The sequence below is a fragment of the Saccopteryx leptura genome, chromosome 6, assembly GCF_036850995.1.
Source record: "Saccopteryx leptura isolate mSacLep1 chromosome 6, mSacLep1_pri_phased_curated, whole genome shotgun sequence".
Taxonomy (NCBI): Eukaryota; Metazoa; Chordata; class Mammalia; order Chiroptera; family Emballonuridae; genus Saccopteryx; species Saccopteryx leptura.
Window position 1 is genome coordinate 92313027 of NC_089508.1, and position 18074 is coordinate 92331100.

Below are 18074 nucleotides of genomic sequence, written 5' to 3' on the forward strand. Positions count from 1 at the left end.
AGAATGTGCTGCTGTCACACTGCCCTCTGGTGGAAAGACAAGATCTGTCCTTAGGCACTGACAGAACCTGAAAGTCTGTAGTACAGTGGGCAGGTAGGCTTGGAGATAGTTAAGATGAAGGCAGAGAGATGGAAGAGACCATGGGGCGGAGAGTATAATGCAGATACATCTGTATACAGGTATGTGCTTTTTGTCTTTTTTTATTTCTAAAGAAGGTTAGGTAACATTAAAATAAAGGAAAGAAGCCCTGGCTTGTTGGCTCAGTGGTAGAGCATCGGCTTGGCGTGCAGGAGTCCCAGGTTCGATTCCTGGCCAGGGCACACAGGAGAAGCGCCCATCTGCTTCTCCACCCCTCCCCCTCTCCTTCCTCTCTGTCTCTCTCTTCCCCTCCCACAGCCAAGGCTCCATTGGAGCAAAGTTGGCCCGGGTGCTGAAGATGGCTCTGTGGCCTCTGCCCTCTGCCTCAGGCGCTAGAATGGCTCTGGTTGCAACAGAGTGACCCCTCAGATGGGCAGAGCATCGCCCCCTGGTGGGTGTGCTGGGTGGATCCCGGTTGGGCGCATGCGGGAGTCTGACTGCCTCCCCGTTTCCAACTTCAGAAAAATACAAAAAATAAAAACTAAATAAAATAAAGAAAACACAATGACATTACAAATGTTTTATATCCCTAGAACTATTCATGGTTTTTGGCTTATTAGACATTAACATCAGACACAACTTACTGAGACTACACACATATGGGCAGCAGCCACCACAACAGCAAGACTTGCCTTTTATACAAAGTTTTCGTGTGTGTGTGTGTGTGTGTGTGTGTGTGTGTGTGTGTACACACAAGGGTATAAAATCCAGTGAGAAGGGCTCGCATGTGCCCAGGTAGGGGACAGGAGCAGTTTTCACAGCTGGGGTGGAGCCTACAGTAGAGGCACGTGGGAAGTGGCAGGGAGTAGCAGACTCCCCACCACCCTCTCACCCTGGACCGGAGGAAGGACCTAGGAGGAAGGACTATACAGAGGAAGATGAAAGGTATGGAAAAGGTACCCCATCTTTCACTACAACTCCTGAATGTCCCTAAGACATCCAAAATGCCTGGCAGGATAGATAATTTCTACCGCTCCCAGCAAGAGGCTGAGCTCACAGTAGTTCTGGCCCCAAGCTGAGGTCTAAGGCAGCTTCACAATGCACATACAAGTCCAAGCTATCTTCCAGGGCCCTTGCACAAACCAGCACCTTCAAGGTTCACCCCCCCCCCCCAACTCCAAAGACCTTTTGGACCAGGGCTTAAAGGTTTTTCGTTGACAGAATTGTAGGGTAAAGGTATAGGGAAAAAAAAGTCAGTTCCTTCAGTTAATGCCCTATGGCCTTCCCAACAGAGGAGGAATCAAGGAATCACTAGGAGGTGGTTGGAAAGGGCAATGAAGATCATCCCAGGAGACGGTATGCACGAAGAAACAGGTGTTCAATAATTCTGCTCTCTTCGACTAGTGGTTGCTCAGCAGAGTCCATTCCCAGTCGGGCCATGGGCAGAAGCTCTTCCTGGTGTCTAAGGGTGGCCCCAATGCCCCCAGAATTAATGTCCATGACCTCATGATGGCTTGGTCCACAGAATGGAGAGAAGGGGCCATAGAAGGGTGGTTGTGAAGAGGGGAGTAGCAGTACTCAGAGGCACAGGGAGGCAATACTGTGCCACTGATTTACCTGGGGCAAGGAGAAGAGGTAAATGAAAGCCAAATTAAAGAAAAAAATCAGAGACTAAAATGAGCAGGGTCCTGAGACTCACATGGTCTGGGGGTTAAAAAGGCTAGAAAGCTGGAAGCACTGGGAGGCGATTGCCTGAGAGGCAAGGTTCAGGGCTGGACTCAGAGCTAGAAAAGAAAGGCAAAGTAGGTTAGTGAGCACAGCGAATTCCTTCTTTCCAGGCCCCAAACCATCTCTCCCTTTCCCAGCTCCAAGGCTACCAGTCAGAGCTCCTGGGTTTAGGGCCCCCAAAGGAACTGCTCCGTTCAACTGCAAGGCAGCAGCTTGGACAGCGGCAGTGGTGGCGGCGGCAGCAGCGGCTGTGGTTGGCAGCTGGATTCCAGAGCCTAAAAGGAAAAGAAAAGGTAGAGTTAAGTCCCAACCCTTGATCTACAATTCAACCCCATGTTCTTCACTCTGTAGAGAAACTCTACCTTCTGCCAATTTGGCCATGAGCTGTAAACGTCCACCTGCTGATCCCAGATCCAGCTCCTGGTCTCCATCAGGAAAAGTGATATCTGTGCCACCATCTAGTCGCTCAGTCACATGGCCAACCCTCATAGGTCGACCAGCAAGCTCAAATCCATTCAACTGTTCCAGGGCCCGCCGTGCACACTCAGAGTCAGAGAACTACAAGAAACCCAGGCCATGTCAGTCACCTCTTCGCCACAGACATGCCCTCAAAGGCCCACCAGCACTCCTAGTCCTACTATCCCAAGAAAAGTGCATGCTTGCTGCAGCACAAACTTTTCTCAAGAAATGGGACCTCAGATCCCCCTAAAATTGTTCTCTGAAAGGGACCTTTTCCAAGTGACCCAATGGCAAACACTTTACAATCTTCCAGCTCTACTAAAAACTTAACAATGTAAAAAGTGTATTATCTGTAGGGAGCCTAGCTTAACGGGCTCTTTTACAAATGGGCATATAAAACAGAAGACCAAGAGCTAAGGCTCCTGTGCCTTAGGACTAGTAAGTTTTTTTCCTTTTTTTTTTTTTTTGGACAGAGACAGAGAGTCAGAGAGAGGGACAGATAGGGACAGACAGACAGGAAGGGAGATGAGAAGCAGCTCCTTAGTTGTTCAGAGATTGCTTTCTCATATGTGCCTTGACCAGGGGGCTACAACAGAGCTAGTGACCCCCCCGGCTCAAGCCAGCAACCTGGGGCTCAAACCAGCGACCTTGGGCTTCAAACCAGCGACCATAAGGTCATGTCTAGGATCCCTCACTCAAACTAGTGAGTGAGTACTCAAGCCAGGTAAGCCTGTGCTCAAGCTGGCAACCTCGGGGTTTCGAACCTGGGTCCTCCATGTCTGATGCTCTATTCACTGTGCCACCGCCTGGTCAGGTAGGACTAGTAAGTTTCAGTTCTACTTAAGAAAAAGGAATCTGGACCTCCACAGCCCAGCTATAGGAGGGACACATCCTGGTGTTGTAAAAGATGACTGGATCCAACCCTCACGTCCACCACAGGGCTGCTGACTCAGTGACCTGCTGACCACAGGGCCTCTACTCTCTCGTCCCTTGCATCAGCAGCAGCCTGGCATAAAGAGGATTCCCAGTATGCTGTGTAAGCATCAAGGATGTTGACCTGAGAGCAGCAACATAAGGGCAAAAAGGTCCCACAGAAGCTTTCCGAAGCTGAGTCACACAGGGAGCTAGAAAAGGTACCTGCCACCAGGAACGCCATACCTGGCTTCATTTACTCTGGTATTACCTGCCGTAGGGCCTGGCGCGTGCTACTGACAAGTCCTAGGCAGGTGGTGGAGATGGCCTGCCTTTACTAGATATTTTTGAGGTGAGCAATCGCCATGGTAGAACACCACCTACCTCCCCTCTGCCCTGCAGGTAACTGTGGGGGTATACACTATCTGGACTGAGCCCAGAAAATGTCAGTTTCTATCGGACTTTGTGGCTGGCAGCCAGTCCTCAGCCTGGAGCACATGGGCTAGAACAGTGGCTGGCAAACTCATTAGTCAACAGAGCCAAATATCAACAGTACAACGATTGAAATTTCTTTTGAGAGCCAAATTTTTTAAACTTAAACTATATAGGTAGGTACATTCCTTATCGAGGTAGTGCCCGCACATGGTATTTTGTGAAAGAGTCGCATGTGGCTGGCAAGCTGCGGTTTGCCGACCACTGGGCTAGAAGAACCAGTTACGGGAATTGGAAACAATTTTAATGGAGTGTCAGGGAAAGATGAGACTTGCCCACTATTAGGTGGCTTCACTAATCTCCCTCTAGTATAAAGATACTTCTCAGTGGGAAAACTGCCTCAAACAGGGTAGCACCAAAAGGAAGTACATAACTTCCCATTCCCACCCCATCACAAAAATATACCAATTCTGTAAAGCATACAGTATCTATAAAAGCCCATAACTAATTTCCCTCATACCACCAACCTTTCACTTGCAGCCTGGAATCATTACTATTACCCAAAGAGCAAACTGCAGCACCAAGGGAAGGTGGCTGAACTCCTGAATACCCCCATACCAGGGCCACTGACAGAGTGCAGGAACAAAGCCAAGATCTCTAGCAATGCACTCATCTCAAGGGGAAGAAGGCTAGTCCAAGCTTCAGGCACCAGGGTTTATGGGTCATTTACACAGTTCCTAAAGGAGGAGGACGAAGCTGCAAAATCAAACAGATGCACAAACCCAAATTAAACAAGTTAACAACTAGAGACTTACCGTAATAAAACCGTAACCTTTAGAGCGGCCTGTATCTGAGTCCTTCATCAGGACAATATTATCGATCTGTATAATAGGGAGAAATTATTATAACTCTTTTGGGTAACCCACACCTTTGACCTTTCCTACCCAGACTGTTCACATACCTCCAACTTTCTAGCCACCAATTAAATTTCTCCAAATCTTTGAAAAAATAGACAAAGTCCATTTTTCACACAAAATACCTTTTCTGATTTATCTTACTTAATCCGGACCCTTTTATTTCATGATGCTGACTCATTTGTCTACTGAACAGTCTAAACAGAGAGATGGAGCCTAATTTTCCCAGCATGGACCCATATGCCCCTTACTAGGTACACAGTGGGTTAATCATGGTCAGACAGAATGAAGGAACACTGACCCTCCCCACTATTTCCAATACCTTCAGAGGTTTCTCTTACTTTATACTCACTTTGCCAAAGGGCTCAAAGATGCCCCGGAGCATGTCCTCAGTGATATTGAAGTGCAGGGAGCCCACATAGAGGCGCATTGGTCCACCACTACCCTTCTGCAGATTGTTGGCCATGGCTGCGAGTCGGTTCTTCTCAGCCTGAGAGAGGAAGAACTGATGGGTCAGGTCCCCCACCTCCTACCTTCAAACTTGTCTTCTCATGTCAGTTTCTCAACCTGCTCACCTGTGAGGCCTGTACAATAATAGGTACCCCCAGAAGCCGCTGCCCGGTCAACCCAATCGCCAGCGGCACAGACTGGATTTCACAGAATTCCACATAGGCAATGCCCTTAGAACGACGTGAGTTCCGATCTGAGATGATACGTACGTCACGAACCTATCCAGGGGAAAAAGGAAATCCTAAATTGGACATAAAGGGGGATGGAAAGAAGACAGAAGAAAACTAAAAGGGGCAGGTTACCTTGCCAACAGCAGAGAAAAAGTCCTCCAGGTCTCGAGGCCGAATGCGGGCGGCTAACTGCATACAGAAAACTGTTCGGGCATCACGTTCCTCAGGACTCAGATTATCAACTGGCTCCCTAAAGAATGAGTACAAGTTGTTGTGATCCCCCCGCCCCAGAATACTTGATCATCGTTCCCCAGCTAACCTCAAGTACTGCACATTTCTGAAGTTTGGCTCAAAGGTCTTTTTATTCACAATCCCTAAAAAAGTATGTATTATCAACTCACCTGATTGGGCTCTTCTCTCTGAAATGAGGACTCTTACTGTGTCCATACCTACGTCTAAGAAATAGAGAACAAAAAAAGTGAAAATTGTGTCACCCAACTTTACTTATGTTGGTTCAATGTTGGGTCTGTCATCATTAGAAAACCAGATCTCACCACCTCACTTCACATGTGAATTCTTTTTCTTAATTTTAATTTTTTGGTGACAGGGACAGAGAGAGACAGAGAAGGGACAGATAGGGACAGACAGGAAGGAAGAGAGATGAGAAGCATCAATCTTTGTTGCGGCACCTTAATTGTTCATTGATTACTTTCTCATATATGCCCTGACCGAGGTACTAACAACAGACAGAGTGACCCGTTGCTCAAGCAAGTGACCTTGGGCTCAAGCTGGTGAGCCTTGCTCAAGCCAGATGAGCCCGCACTAGCTAGCGACCTCGGGGTTTCGTACCTGGGTCCTCTGCATCCCAGTCTGACACTCTATCCATTGGGCCACTGCCTGGTCAGGCTAATTTTTATTTTTAATTTGTTATGTTGACATGGTTTCAAGTATCCCACTCAATATACCACACGTGAATTCTTAATAGCACCCTTCCAGTAACTGAATCTCCTCCCTATCAAAGCAGGATAGAAGCATCTACAGGCAGGAATCACAGTGCATGTTTTTCACCCAGATTACTATACAAAAGTGAGCTTATTAGCAAAAGGTGATACCCAGTGGCTAGTGGTGGACTCCGATAGTGCACACGATCCTCACGACGACGGTCCCGACTTCGGGACTCATTACTATGTCGACGATCCCAGCTACGGCTGCGGTGACGACGCTGCCGATCTCGACTTCGGCTCCGACTGTTTCTCCGTCTATGCCGATCCCAGTCTCGACTACGACTACAGATGGAAATAATTAGTTTGTTAAAGAACCAACCAACCTCTTCAGGCCTTTAATGTATAGCTTTCCCTGTTTCTTTCCATTTATAATAATTCTCAAAACCCAAGAGCCCTCAAAATGACTGACCTGTGCTTTCTATCCCTGCTTTTACTATGGCTCCGACTCCTCTTTTTCCTGTGAAAGACAGTAAATTCTTATTATTGCAAAGATTTCATTATCTCTCTCAAGTAGAAGGAATGACAGTATGGCCATGGTGAAACAGAAAGCAGTAAAGGGTCCAAGCCCATATGATGTGGCAGCAGGGCACAGCCACCACACAACACCAACTTATACACAGCCCTGGCTGCTGTCAGCATCTGAAGCAGCCAAAGCTAGTGTTTCCAAAGTAGGAGTATTCTTGCTATTTTACTCAAATGAAATACAGTGGTACCTTGAGATACAAGCAGACCAACATACTAAATTTTTAAGATACAAGCTGTGACTCGGTCCAAAATTTTGTTCGAGATACGAGTCATGATTCGGGAAGCTGCCACTAGTTGGCGCATGGGTCCAGTATCAGCAGCACAGCACCAGCATCTTGTTCTTTCTCAATTGTCACCCACAGAATCAAGTCGAATCTCGTGTGCTGCACTCGTTCTTGCATCATTTTTGCATTTTTTACTAACATTTTTGTGTGTGCAATCATGGGGCCGAAGAAAGTGAGTGTAAAGGACAGTGGTGAGAAGAAGAAGAGAATGATGTTGATAGAAGTAAAGCAAGAAATAATAGAAAAACATGATCATGGTGTACGAGTGATTGAACTCACGAGGCTGTATGTCCGCAATACATCTACAATTTATACCATCCTTAAACAAAAGGATGCCATCAAAAGCACAAATCCAGTGAAAGGAACTACAATTCTGTCCCAATTAAGGACAAATATCCATGAAGAAATGGAGAGGCTTCTGCTGGTGTGGGTGAAAGAGAAAGAGCTGGTAGGAGATACAGTGACGGAGACTGTATATGCGAAAAGGCATGTAGTATTTATGACGACTTGAAGAAGAAAAACCATCAACCTCAAAAAGGGAGCAGAAGATACATTTAAGGCAAGTCACGGCTGGTTTGAAAATTTCAAGAAGAGATCTGGTATCCACTCGGTGGTGAGGCATGGTGAAGCTGCAAGTGCTGACGTTAAGGCAGCTGAGGAGTACATTGCATGTTTTGCTGTGCTTATCGCAAAGGAAGGATACATCCCCCAACAAGTATTCAACTGTGATAAAACAGGATTGTTTTGGGAAAATATGCCCCGGAGGACTTTCATCACCGTAGAGGAGAAGAGGCTGCCAGGCCATAAACCCATGAAGGACCGTCTGACCCTTGCATTGTGTGCAAATGCTAGTGGTGACTGTAAAGTAAAGCCACTGGTAGTGTATCATTCCGAAAATCCTCCAGCCTTTCAGACTCACAAGATTCTTAAAAGAAAAACTGCAGGTTATGTGGTGTGCCTATGCTACGGCCTGGGTTACAGGGCAGTTTTTTATTGAATGGGTAAATCTCGTCTTTGGTCCTGCAGTGAAGAAATATTGTCAAGAAAATAAACTCCCGCCCTGGCCGGTTGGCTCAGTGGTAGAGTGTCGGCCTGGCGTGCAGGAGTCCCAGGTTCGATTCCCGGCCAGGGCACACAGGAGAAGCGCCCATCTGCTTCTCCACCCCTCCTCCTCTCCTTCCTCTCTGTCTCTCTCTTCCCCTCCCGCAGCCAAGGCTCCATTGGAGCAAAGATGGCCCAGGCGCTGAGGATGACTCTGTGGCCTCTGCCTCAGGCGCTAGAATGGCTCTGGATGCAACAGAGCGACGCCCCAGAGGGGCAGAGTATCGCCTCCTGGTGGGCATGCCGGGTGGATCCCGGTCGAGAGCATGCAGGAGTCTGTCTGACTGCCTCCCCATTTCCAGCTTCTGAAAAATGCAAAAATAAAAATAATAAAATAAAATAAACTTCCGATGAAAGCATTACTAATCCTTGATAATGCTCCAGCCCACCCATCTGGTCTTGAAGATGACATTCTCGATGAGTTCAAATTTGTGAAAGTCCTCTACCTCCCACCCAAAACGACTTCAATCTTGCAACCTATGGATCAGCAGGTCATTTCCAACTTTAAAAAGCTTTACACAAAGCATTTGTTCTGCAGCTGCTTTGAGGTGACTGAGAATACAATTCTAAACCTTTCAGAGTTTTGGAAAGATCACTACAACATCGTGATATGTTTACGCATTATTGACTTTGCATGGCAAGAGGTTACAAGAAGAACCTTGAACTTGGCAGGGAAACAGTTGTTGCAGACAGGGAGTTCAAAGGATTAGAACCAGAGACCGAGACCGGATAGAAGCATTGGAGGAGATTGTGTCCCTTGGAAACTCGATGGGTCTGGAGGTATATGAGAGTGATGTAAACAAGCTCGTCGAGGAACATGAGGAGGAACTCTCAACCGAGGAATTAAAGGAGCTACAGATGATGCAACATACAGAGCTTCTGCAAGAGACTAGTAGTGAGGAGGAGGTAGAATCAGAGGAAGTGATTTCTACAAGTGAAATTAAAGACATGCTGGCAATGTGGGAGAAGCTTTCAAGTTTCATTGAAAAGAAACACCCAGAAAAAGTTTCAACTGGTCGTGTTTCAGCACTTTTTAAGGACACTTGTTTGTCACATTTCCATAACATTTTAAGAGGCAGGCAAAAGCAAACCTCTTTGGATAGATTTTTATTCAAAAGTCCTGCAGGTGAAAGTGCTGAAAGTGCAGCCTAAAAGGCAAAAACAGGTGATGATTAAATGAAAAATATGTAATGTTAAGCTTAGGTTAAATTTAAAGTTAAGAAAGTGCATTTTTTTACAATTAAGTTTTTGTGGTTTCATTTTAAGTAAAGAAAGTGCAGTTTTAGTTTACATTTAGTGTTAAGAAAGTGCAGTTTTAGTTTACATGTCTATAGTGCCTGCATCCCTTCCTCCCTCCCTCCTCCTCCGCCATTCACCTCCGTTAGCTGCACTCATCTGTCTCCAAGGTAAGAATACAGTACTAAATAACACTTTTTTCTCTTACTTCATATATTTTGTTATGCATTGGTAAAGTATACATGTGTGTTTCTTAATTAAAAACATGTCTTTTTTCATAATTTAGGATGGTTTGGGGATGTTTCACAGGGCTGGAACGGATTAAATCTATTTCAGTTATTTTAAATGGGAGAAATTTGTTTGATACACGAGTTGACTTACAAGCTCAGTTACAGAATGAATTAAACTCGTATCTCAAGGTACCACTATATATTAATGATGGAACTGATTCACAAATCTATACTGAAACGCTTAATATACATCATTAAATCAAGTCACCACTATTCCCCAGAGCCAGTGGAGCCATTACTAAAAATCAGCAGTCTTAGAACCAACTACCTCCCTGTTCTGACTGTTTCTCCAATGGACATGGTTGTTTCCCTTCCTAAGTTGCCAACCCAATTCTTCACCACACTCACTTGCTTGCCTCCCCACCGGTGCTGCTCCCACTGCCACTGTTGCCGGTGCTGCTGCTGGGGTTGCTAGGACCATCCTTTTTAACCTCTTTCCTTTGCTGCTCATCCTGAGGGGTGCACCAGGAAAATGTCACAGGGTTCAAGTAGCAAACACAGATTCCATTGGGCATAGAAAGAACAAAAGTAGATAATAAAAAAAGCATGTGAAATCAAAGCTCTCAATTATCCAGCCAACTTTTAAGCACCTGGATCTCCTAACAAAGGAAATAAGAAGAAAGAAAACTATTCAAGAGGAAGAGACCAGAATGACAGATTTTTTTGTCAAAACTAGTTGCTGAACATCCATTTCTCAGGAGAGTGAGAAATCAGGTCTGAGGTGCACTGACTCTCTAACATATCATTGAGAGCTATGAGCAAAGCACTCATTCCCACCACATCAAGTGCCCCCCTCCCATTTTTGGGAACCCACTATAAAAGCATGGCCCTTGAGTATGGGTCTCCAGCACAGCATACTAAAAGACTATGCCTTTTATGAATAGACACTGTATACAATAAACAGGGAAAGAGAATTCACAAAATGTTGAAACCAATGATCCACAACTGCTTTTTCTTAGTAACCCAATTCCAGGAGTGAGGTGGGAATATTACCTCCTCTTTTTTATAGGGAGCCTCCAGCATGGCCTCAATCACTATATCAAAGTCATCAGATGCCATTGTAGTAGATCTGAGGAGAAGATATCAACACATAAGAACCTCATCTATATTTTTCCTCCCCTTCCAGCACCCCACATTCCCTTCCCCCTCCAAGAAACAGAGTTTGGAATAAAGTTCCATTTCATAAACTCCAAAGGGATCTTACTGGCTCTTGCTTACCCTCAGTTTAGTTTTGCACCTTATAAATCTGAACTATTTCTGCTTGGTGGTTAGAATAGGTCAAGGGTCTAGAAGGAAACTAGGTAGAAGAGAAAATGCCAGAACTCAAAATTATTATTCACTTTACAAATGAACACTAGGCCTCCATTACACTGTTCAAAATTCTGAATAACTACTTTAAACTAAAATCATAGAAATAAGCACATATTACCAGTAAAAAGGTAAAGATGCAAGACTAAAACAAGACAAAGCAACACCAAAATAATGCAGATTTGCCCTAAGCTCTTTCCAACATCCCCCTTCCAAACATCAATAATTAGGGGACTCATCATTAAACATTTTTCATACAATATGAGCTATTTTTTAGATAACTCAGAAAGATTATGATTAAGACAAGTTTAACCAATCTGACTTAGAAGCCTTTTTGTCTAGGCAGGCAAGGCGAGACTTCTTGCCTCCCCCAAGCTTTCACATCTAGCAATTGTCTTCCTCAAGTCTGCCTATCACAGGTCTGTTAAATATGAAAAACAGAAGATACCAAACAAAATCAATATACACAACATGAATGAACCTCAAAATAATTATGCTAAGAAACCAGACCAAAAAAAGAGTACACATTGTATGATTACATTTACACAAAATTCTAAAAAAATGCAAACTAAATCAGTGACAAAGCAGATGAGTGGTTGCCTAGAGATAAGAGTAGGAGGAGAGGGACTAGGAGCAAAGGATTACAAAAGGGCACGGGGGTTCGAAACCCTGGGCTTGCCTGGTCAAGGCACATATGGGAGTTGATGCTTCCAGCTCCTCCCCACTTCTCTCTCTCTGTCTCTCTCTCTCTTCTCTAAAAATGAATAAATAAAATAAAAATTAAAAAAAATAAACTTGAAAAGGGCACAGGGAACTTTTGGAGTGATGGTTTCAAACTCATCAAATTGTACACTTTAATGTGCACAACCTTTTTTTTTTTTGGTATTTTTCCGAAGTGAGAAGGGGGTGAGGAGGCAGAGAGATAGACTCCCACTTGCGCCTGACCAGGATCCACCTTGCTGCCCGCCAAGGGGCGATGCTCCGCTGCAATGCTGCAATCGGAGCCAATTTAGCGCTTGAGGCAGAGGTTATGGAGCTATCCTCAGGTCTGGGCCAACTTTGCTCCCATGGAGCCTTGGCTGCAGGAGGGGAAGAGAGAAATGGAGAGGAAGGAGAAAGGAAGGAGAGGGGAAGGGTGGAGAAGGGGATGGCGCTTCTGCTGTGTGCCCTGGCCAGAAATTGAACCCGGGACTTCTACAAGCCAGGGCCAATGCTCTACTGCTGAGCCAACCGGCCAGGGCCAATGTGTAGAACTTTATATCAACTATACCTGAATAAAGCTGAACCCTTCTCCCACTAATCTTAAGAAATTTCTATGCCAGTTTGTTAATCATAATCGAACTTTCCATATCCATAAAAACTTTGTTTTCTTGCCTGACCAGGTGCTGGCTCAGTGGATAGAGTGTCAGACTGGGATGCCGAGGACCCAGGTTCCAGACCTCGAGGTCACCAGCTTGAGCGCAGGCTCATCTGGTTTGAGCAAAGCTCACTAGCTTGGACCCAAAGTGGCTGGCTCAAGCAAGGGGTCACTCGCTCTGCTGTAGCCCCACGGTCAAGGCACATATGAGGAAGCAATCAATGAACAACTAAGGTGTCACAACGAAAAACTAATGATTGATGCTTCTCATCTCTCTGTTCTGTTCCTGTCTGTCTGTCCTTGTCTATCCCTCTCTCTGACTCTCTCTGTCTCTGTTTAAAATAAATAAATAGGCCCTGGCCGGTTGGCTCAGTGGTAGAGCGTCGGCCTGGCGTGCAGAAGTCCTGGGTTCGATTCCTGGCCAGGGCACACAGGAGAGGCGCCCATCTGCTTCTCCACCCCTCCCCCTCTCCTTCCTCTCTGTCTCTCTCTTCCCCACCCGCAGCCAAGGCTCCACTGGAGCAAAGATGGCCTGGGCGCTGGGGATGGCTCCTTGGCCTCTGCCCCAGGCGCTAGAGTGGCTCTGGTCGTTACAGAGCGACGCCCCCTGGTGGGCGTGCCGGGTGGATCCCGGTCGGGCGCATGCGGGAGTCTGACTGCCTCCCCATTTCCAGCTTCGGAAAAATACAAAAAAAAAATAAATAAATAAATAAAAAAATTAAAAACTTTGTCTTCTTTAAAGCAGCTAATGCATCATTCAACGATGCCCATAAAACCCAGTCTACTTGATGACTTAATAAAGTAATATGAGTAATGTAAAAATTATATTAAGAGGTAACAAAAATAATATAAAAATATGAAAAGAGAAATCATTACACTTATCATTTACAGCAGCAGTCCCCAACCTTTTTTGGGCCACGGACCGGTTTAATGTCAGAAAATATTTTCACGGACCAGCCTTTAGGGTGGGACGGATAAATGTATCATGTGACTAAGCATCAAGAGTGAGTTTTAGACGGATGTAACAGAGGGAATCTGGTTATTTTAAAAAAATAAAACATCGTTCAGACTTAAATATAAATAAAACGGAAATAATGTAAGTTACTTATTCTTTCTCTGTGGACCAGTACCAAATGGCCCACAGACCGATATTGGTCCGTGGCCCAGGGGTTGGGGACCACTGACTTACAGTACCTAATACTGCTAGGCATGCTACAAGAGATAAAATTCTTGGAAAGAGCTAAACAATAAAAATTACTTAGAAACAAATTTAAGGCTTAAAATGGAAATCAAGCCAAAATCAAATTGGTGTGTCTAAAATCCAGTGAACTCGTATGACATGTGGGGGCAGAGTGGATAAAGTAACCTAAAATATCTGAGGTTGTTGGTTATGGGCTAGCCAGGTCAAGGCACATATGAGTTGATGCTTCCCACTCCTCCCCTCGCCTTTCTCTAAAATCAATAAATAAAATCTTAAATAAAATCCAGTGAACTGAATCTCTTATAATACACCTTACATTTATTTAGCAACCCAAAGTTATGGATTCTAAAGCCAGATATTAGATCCAATGCACAGATGAAATACAGGTTTTATGAACTGCTCAAAATCACAAAAGTCAAAGGGAAGAGGTGACTCAGGAGTAAAGTCTTCTGATTCTGGTCTAATTTCTATCTACTATACATACTGATTTTAGCTCTCTCATAGCTTATAACTCTAAAGAAAACTTTAAAAAGTACACAGCAAATCAAAATGTCTATTTTTAAATATACTTATCTAGAGAATTAATGTTCTGATAGGTTTATCAAAAGAATCAGTCCCAGCTCTGGCTGGTTGGCTAAGTGGTAGAGCGTCAGCATGGCGTGTGGAAGTCCCAGGTTCGATTCCCGGCTGGGCACACAGAGGCACCTATCTGCTTCTCCACCCTTTCACCTCTCCTTTCTCTCTGTCTCTCTCTTCCCTTCCCGCAGCCAAGGCTCCATTGGAGCAAAGTTGGCCCTGGCACTGAGGATGGCTCCATGGCCTTCACCTCAAGCTAGAATGGCTCTGGTTGCAAAGGAGCAACACTCGCAGATGTGCAGAGCATCGCCCCCTAGTGGGCATGCCAGTTAGATCCCGGTCAGGCGCATGCGGGAGTCTGTCTGTCTGCCTCCCCTCTTCTCACTTTAGAAAAATACAAAAAAAAAAAAAAAAAAAAAAAAAAAAGCCTGACCAGGCAGTGGCGCAGTGGATAGAGCGTCAGACTGGGATGCGGAGGACTCAGGTTCGAGACCCCGAGGTCACCAGCTTGAGCGCAGGCTCATCTGGTTTGAGCAAAAGCTCATCAGCTTGGACCCAAGGTTGCTGGCTCAAGCAAGGGGTTACTCGGTCCACTAAAGGCCGCAGTCAAGGCACATATGAGAAAGCAATCAATGAACAACTAAGGTGTGGCACGCGCAACGAAAAACTAATTGATGTTTCTCATCTCTCCGTTCCTGTCTTCTGTCCCTGCCTATCCCTCTCTCTGACTCTCTGCTAAAAAAAAAATTAAATTAAAAAAAAAAGAAAAATACAAAAAAAAAGAAAGAAAATCAGTCCTATTAGCCACACCTTATTATGTTGCTTCTATAATAGATATATGTTGCGAATTATCAAGAACCAGGCTAATTGTAATATATACTATTTGGCTTATTGTGGGGAAAATGGTTCTAAAAAGAAAAGGTTTTGATCTTCAAACTTCATTTCAGCCTGACCGGATGGTGGCACAGTGGATAGAGCGTCAGACTGGAATGTGGAGGACTCAGGTTCGAGACCCCGAGGTTGCCAACTTGAGCACAGGCTCATCTGGTTTGAGCAAGGGCTCACCAGCTTGGACCCAATGTCGCTGGCTTGTGCAAGGGGTTTCTTGGTCTCCTGAAGGCCCAAGGTCAAGGCACATATGAGAAAGCAATCAATGAATAACTAAGGTGTTGCAACAAAAAACTAATGATTGATACTTCTCATCTCTCTTCGTTCCTGTCTGTCTGTTCCTATCTATCCCTCTCTCTGACTCTCTCTCTGTCTCTGTAAAAAAGAAAAATAAATAAATAAAATAAATGTTTAAAAAAAAAACAAAACTTCATTTCAATCATTTTGGCTGCCAAATCCATACAAATTTTTTTTAATTTTATTTATTCATTTTTAGAGAGAAGAGAGAGAAGGAGAGAGAGAAACAGAGAGAGAGGAGCTGGAACAGAGGGGGAGGAGCTGGAAGCATCAACTCCCATATGTGCCTTGACCAGGCAAGCCCAGGGTTTTGAACCCGCAACCTCAGCATTTCCAAGTGGACGCTTTATCCACTGCGCCACCACAGGTCAGGCAAATCCATACAAATTTTGTCATAAACTTTATCCTTTACAATCTGCTTTTTCTTCCCTAAATGAAATACTTCCGATTTCAAGAAATGTTAAGTGCTAGTACAGGGTTGGGGTAATCTAATACACACAAAACAACTTTCACTTACATTGACAAACAAACCCCCAATGATGGAGTCAAGTTTTCCCTCAGACTCAGAAACAAGTGAACTAATTTAAACATAAACATATATAACATAAGCACATTTTGAAACTTGCGATCTCACTGGGTTTAGTATAGCTTTCTGATGTCCTAAAATCACTCAAGTCCCAAACACTTTAAATTTTCAGGTTCCTAATGTTCAAACTCCCCGTCCTAACTTATGGGTCAAAGTCCACTCAATTCCATTCATTAAAACACCACGAAACTTCCTTCCTTGCTCCAAAAACTGCCTTAGGGGCCCACAATCATGGCAGTGCCCAGACCCTGTCACACTAAAGACCCAAGAGTGCACTTAGACCCAAAGGAGAAGGAAGAACCACTGTCAGCCCATTTCAGGCAGAATTCACCAAACGCTAGTCCCTGGAGTGATGGTAGCGCCACCTCCCGGGACTGTTCACTGAGCTGGCACAAATGTCTCCAAACTGAAGGCAGCTTAATTAAGAACAAGAACATGAAGAAAGATAAAAACATTCCCCATGACGTGTAACAAGCCAAGGCAATGCTTTAAAATAAATGGTCAAAGCCCTGGTTGGATGGCTCAGTTGGTTGTTAGAGAGCATCCTCTCAAAGCGCAGAGGCTGTCTGTTCAATCCCCGGTCAGGGCACAAACAAGAGCAGACCGATATTCCTGTCTCTCTCCTCCTTCCCCTTTCTCTCTCAAACCAATACAATAAACATTAAAAAACGAATAGAGAAATGAATGCTAATAAATATTGTTTTAAAAAGTAAATGGTTCTATAAGCATCATCTCTCCGATGGCTAGTGTCCCAAGGCTAAAACCTCGTACGTGGCCTCGCTATACCTCTCTTCCGCCACGAAAAGTGTGGTCACAAAAGGAAAGAGGCAAAAAGCCCGCAGAGGCCAAAATACTGAAATGAGCCTTTCAGAAACTGAAGACTGACAAATCAAAATTCCTTCATCTCTCTGAGAGGCGACACTAAGGGATGAAAGGCGATCCTACGTGTTCCCTCAGACCGCAGCGGGTTGATGCTCCCTCTCCCGTATCTGCAACCTTAAACATCAGGGCTGCGCGGACCTGGAAAAAGATCCTAGAGCCACTGAGATCCTTGATACAGCATCTCATCGGTAACGGACATGGCCACGAGGCTGCCTATCCCTAAAATCCTGCCAGTGGGCTACACTTAGGTAGCAAACACTTCCAAGTCAAAGAAAACAATTTTCTAAAAAAACTTGTAAGTTTGCCTGAACGTGCTCTTGACGCCATTTTCTGCCTGTGACGTCAGGGGCAGGCGCCGTGCGTCACGCATAAGTGACGTCGAGGGGGAACCAGGTTTCAGGGTTTCTCACCAGTTCCGGGTCCCCGCGGTGGGGGGAGGGCGTCCCGGTCTTCTCCGTTCCTTTGGGTTTGTTGGGGGAGGTGCGAAACACGGCTGTCTTCCAGAGCCCCAGCTGTAAATGCAGCACTATAGCCCTAGCTACTCCTCTTCCCGCAAAATGGCGGCAGCTCCACTATCTTCCAGAACTTTCCCCAATCTGCGCAGGCGCTAATACATACAAGTGGTGGAACTAACCTTCCAGGTTTCGCGGCAAGTTCAAAGCACAGATTTTCATTGGCTTAAATGCGAAACACGGGTGGAGCCAAACTCAAGTGTTTCTTAGCAACCATCAAGTTCCCATTGATTGGCCAACCCTCCGAGACTTCCGGAAAGTGGAAGCTGCCTCAGGCATCCTCTCACAGCTCTCATTGGCTAAATGACTTGCAGAAGGCGGCGAAGATGAGCGGAGAGCGGGAGGTAAGGACCTTTCTACCTGGCTAGGCCACCGCCACGAGCCAAGCTGAGATTTAACATTTGCCACGGGGATGATGTCGGTTTGGGAACAGCTTTGTGGAGAGCGACTGCGCTTCCGTCACGTCGGGAGAGATGCTGGACTGCCCACCCCATTCTGAGCGCGCTGTTGACACAAGCCTCCCAAATGCCTCCTCCAACCCTCAGTGCTTGGGACCTGGGAATCAGTTTTGTCACCAATTTGGTCCTACAGCTCACAAACCTTCAGTTCAGATCAGTACTCCACACACTGCACCTTGCAAGGGGAAAGGAAACTGGAGACTCAAGTGGCTCCTTCTGTGAGCAGTACTTAGCCTTCTAACCAGAAAGATATGGAACTGATGTCTGCCCCTCAATCTCAAGACTTCTGGAAAGGTAGCTGGTTCTAACATGGAGAGAGTGGGAATCAGAGGACTTAATGCCAAATCAGTCTGGATTTGAAAACTA

At 45.3% G+C, this 18074-nt stretch overlaps 1 protein-coding gene across 5 annotated transcripts; it reads right to left on the reverse strand.

The window, feature by feature from the left end:
- Positions 1 to 643: 643 nt before the first annotated feature.
- Positions 644 to 17346, reverse strand: RBM23 (RNA binding motif protein 23). 5 transcript variants are annotated; one of them, XM_066342366.1, is made up of 14 exons: positions 17149 to 17346; positions 10637 to 10712; positions 9992 to 10095; positions 6617 to 6664; positions 6316 to 6489; positions 5605 to 5658; positions 5336 to 5453; positions 5099 to 5251; positions 4876 to 5013; positions 4425 to 4490; positions 2169 to 2364; positions 1956 to 2081; positions 1778 to 1862; positions 644 to 1695 (listed from the first exon to the last, which is right to left on the reverse strand). In XM_066342366.1, the coding sequence occupies exons 2-14, from the start codon at positions 10700 to 10702 to the stop codon at positions 1692 to 1694; spliced, it is 1332 nt and encodes a 443-aa protein (XP_066198463.1). In that variant the 5' UTR covers positions 10703 to 10712; positions 17149 to 17346; the 3' UTR covers positions 644 to 1691. The 5 variants fall into 5 exon arrangements, with proteins under 5 accessions (XP_066198463.1, XP_066198462.1, XP_066198464.1 ...); XM_066342365.1 differs by having other exon boundaries at positions 644 to 1862; XM_066342367.1 differs by lacking the exon at positions 6617 to 6664 and having other exon boundaries at positions 644 to 1862; positions 17149 to 17345.
- Between the last annotated feature and the right edge of the window lie 728 nt (positions 17347 to 18074).

Coding starts and splice junctions, on each gene's coding strand:
- RBM23 (XM_066342366.1), bottom strand. CDS start 10,702: ATGGCATCTGATGACTTTGATATAGTGATTGAGGCCATGCTGGAGGCT. Junction 6,490..6,616: donor AGCAGGGATAGAAAGCACAG/GTCAGTCATTTT, acceptor TTCCATCTGTAG/TCGTAGTCGAGACTGGGATC. Junction 1,863..1,955: donor AAACCCAGGAGCTCTGACTG/GTAGCCTTGGAG, acceptor TTTCTTTTCTAG/CTCTGAGTCCAGCCCTGAAC.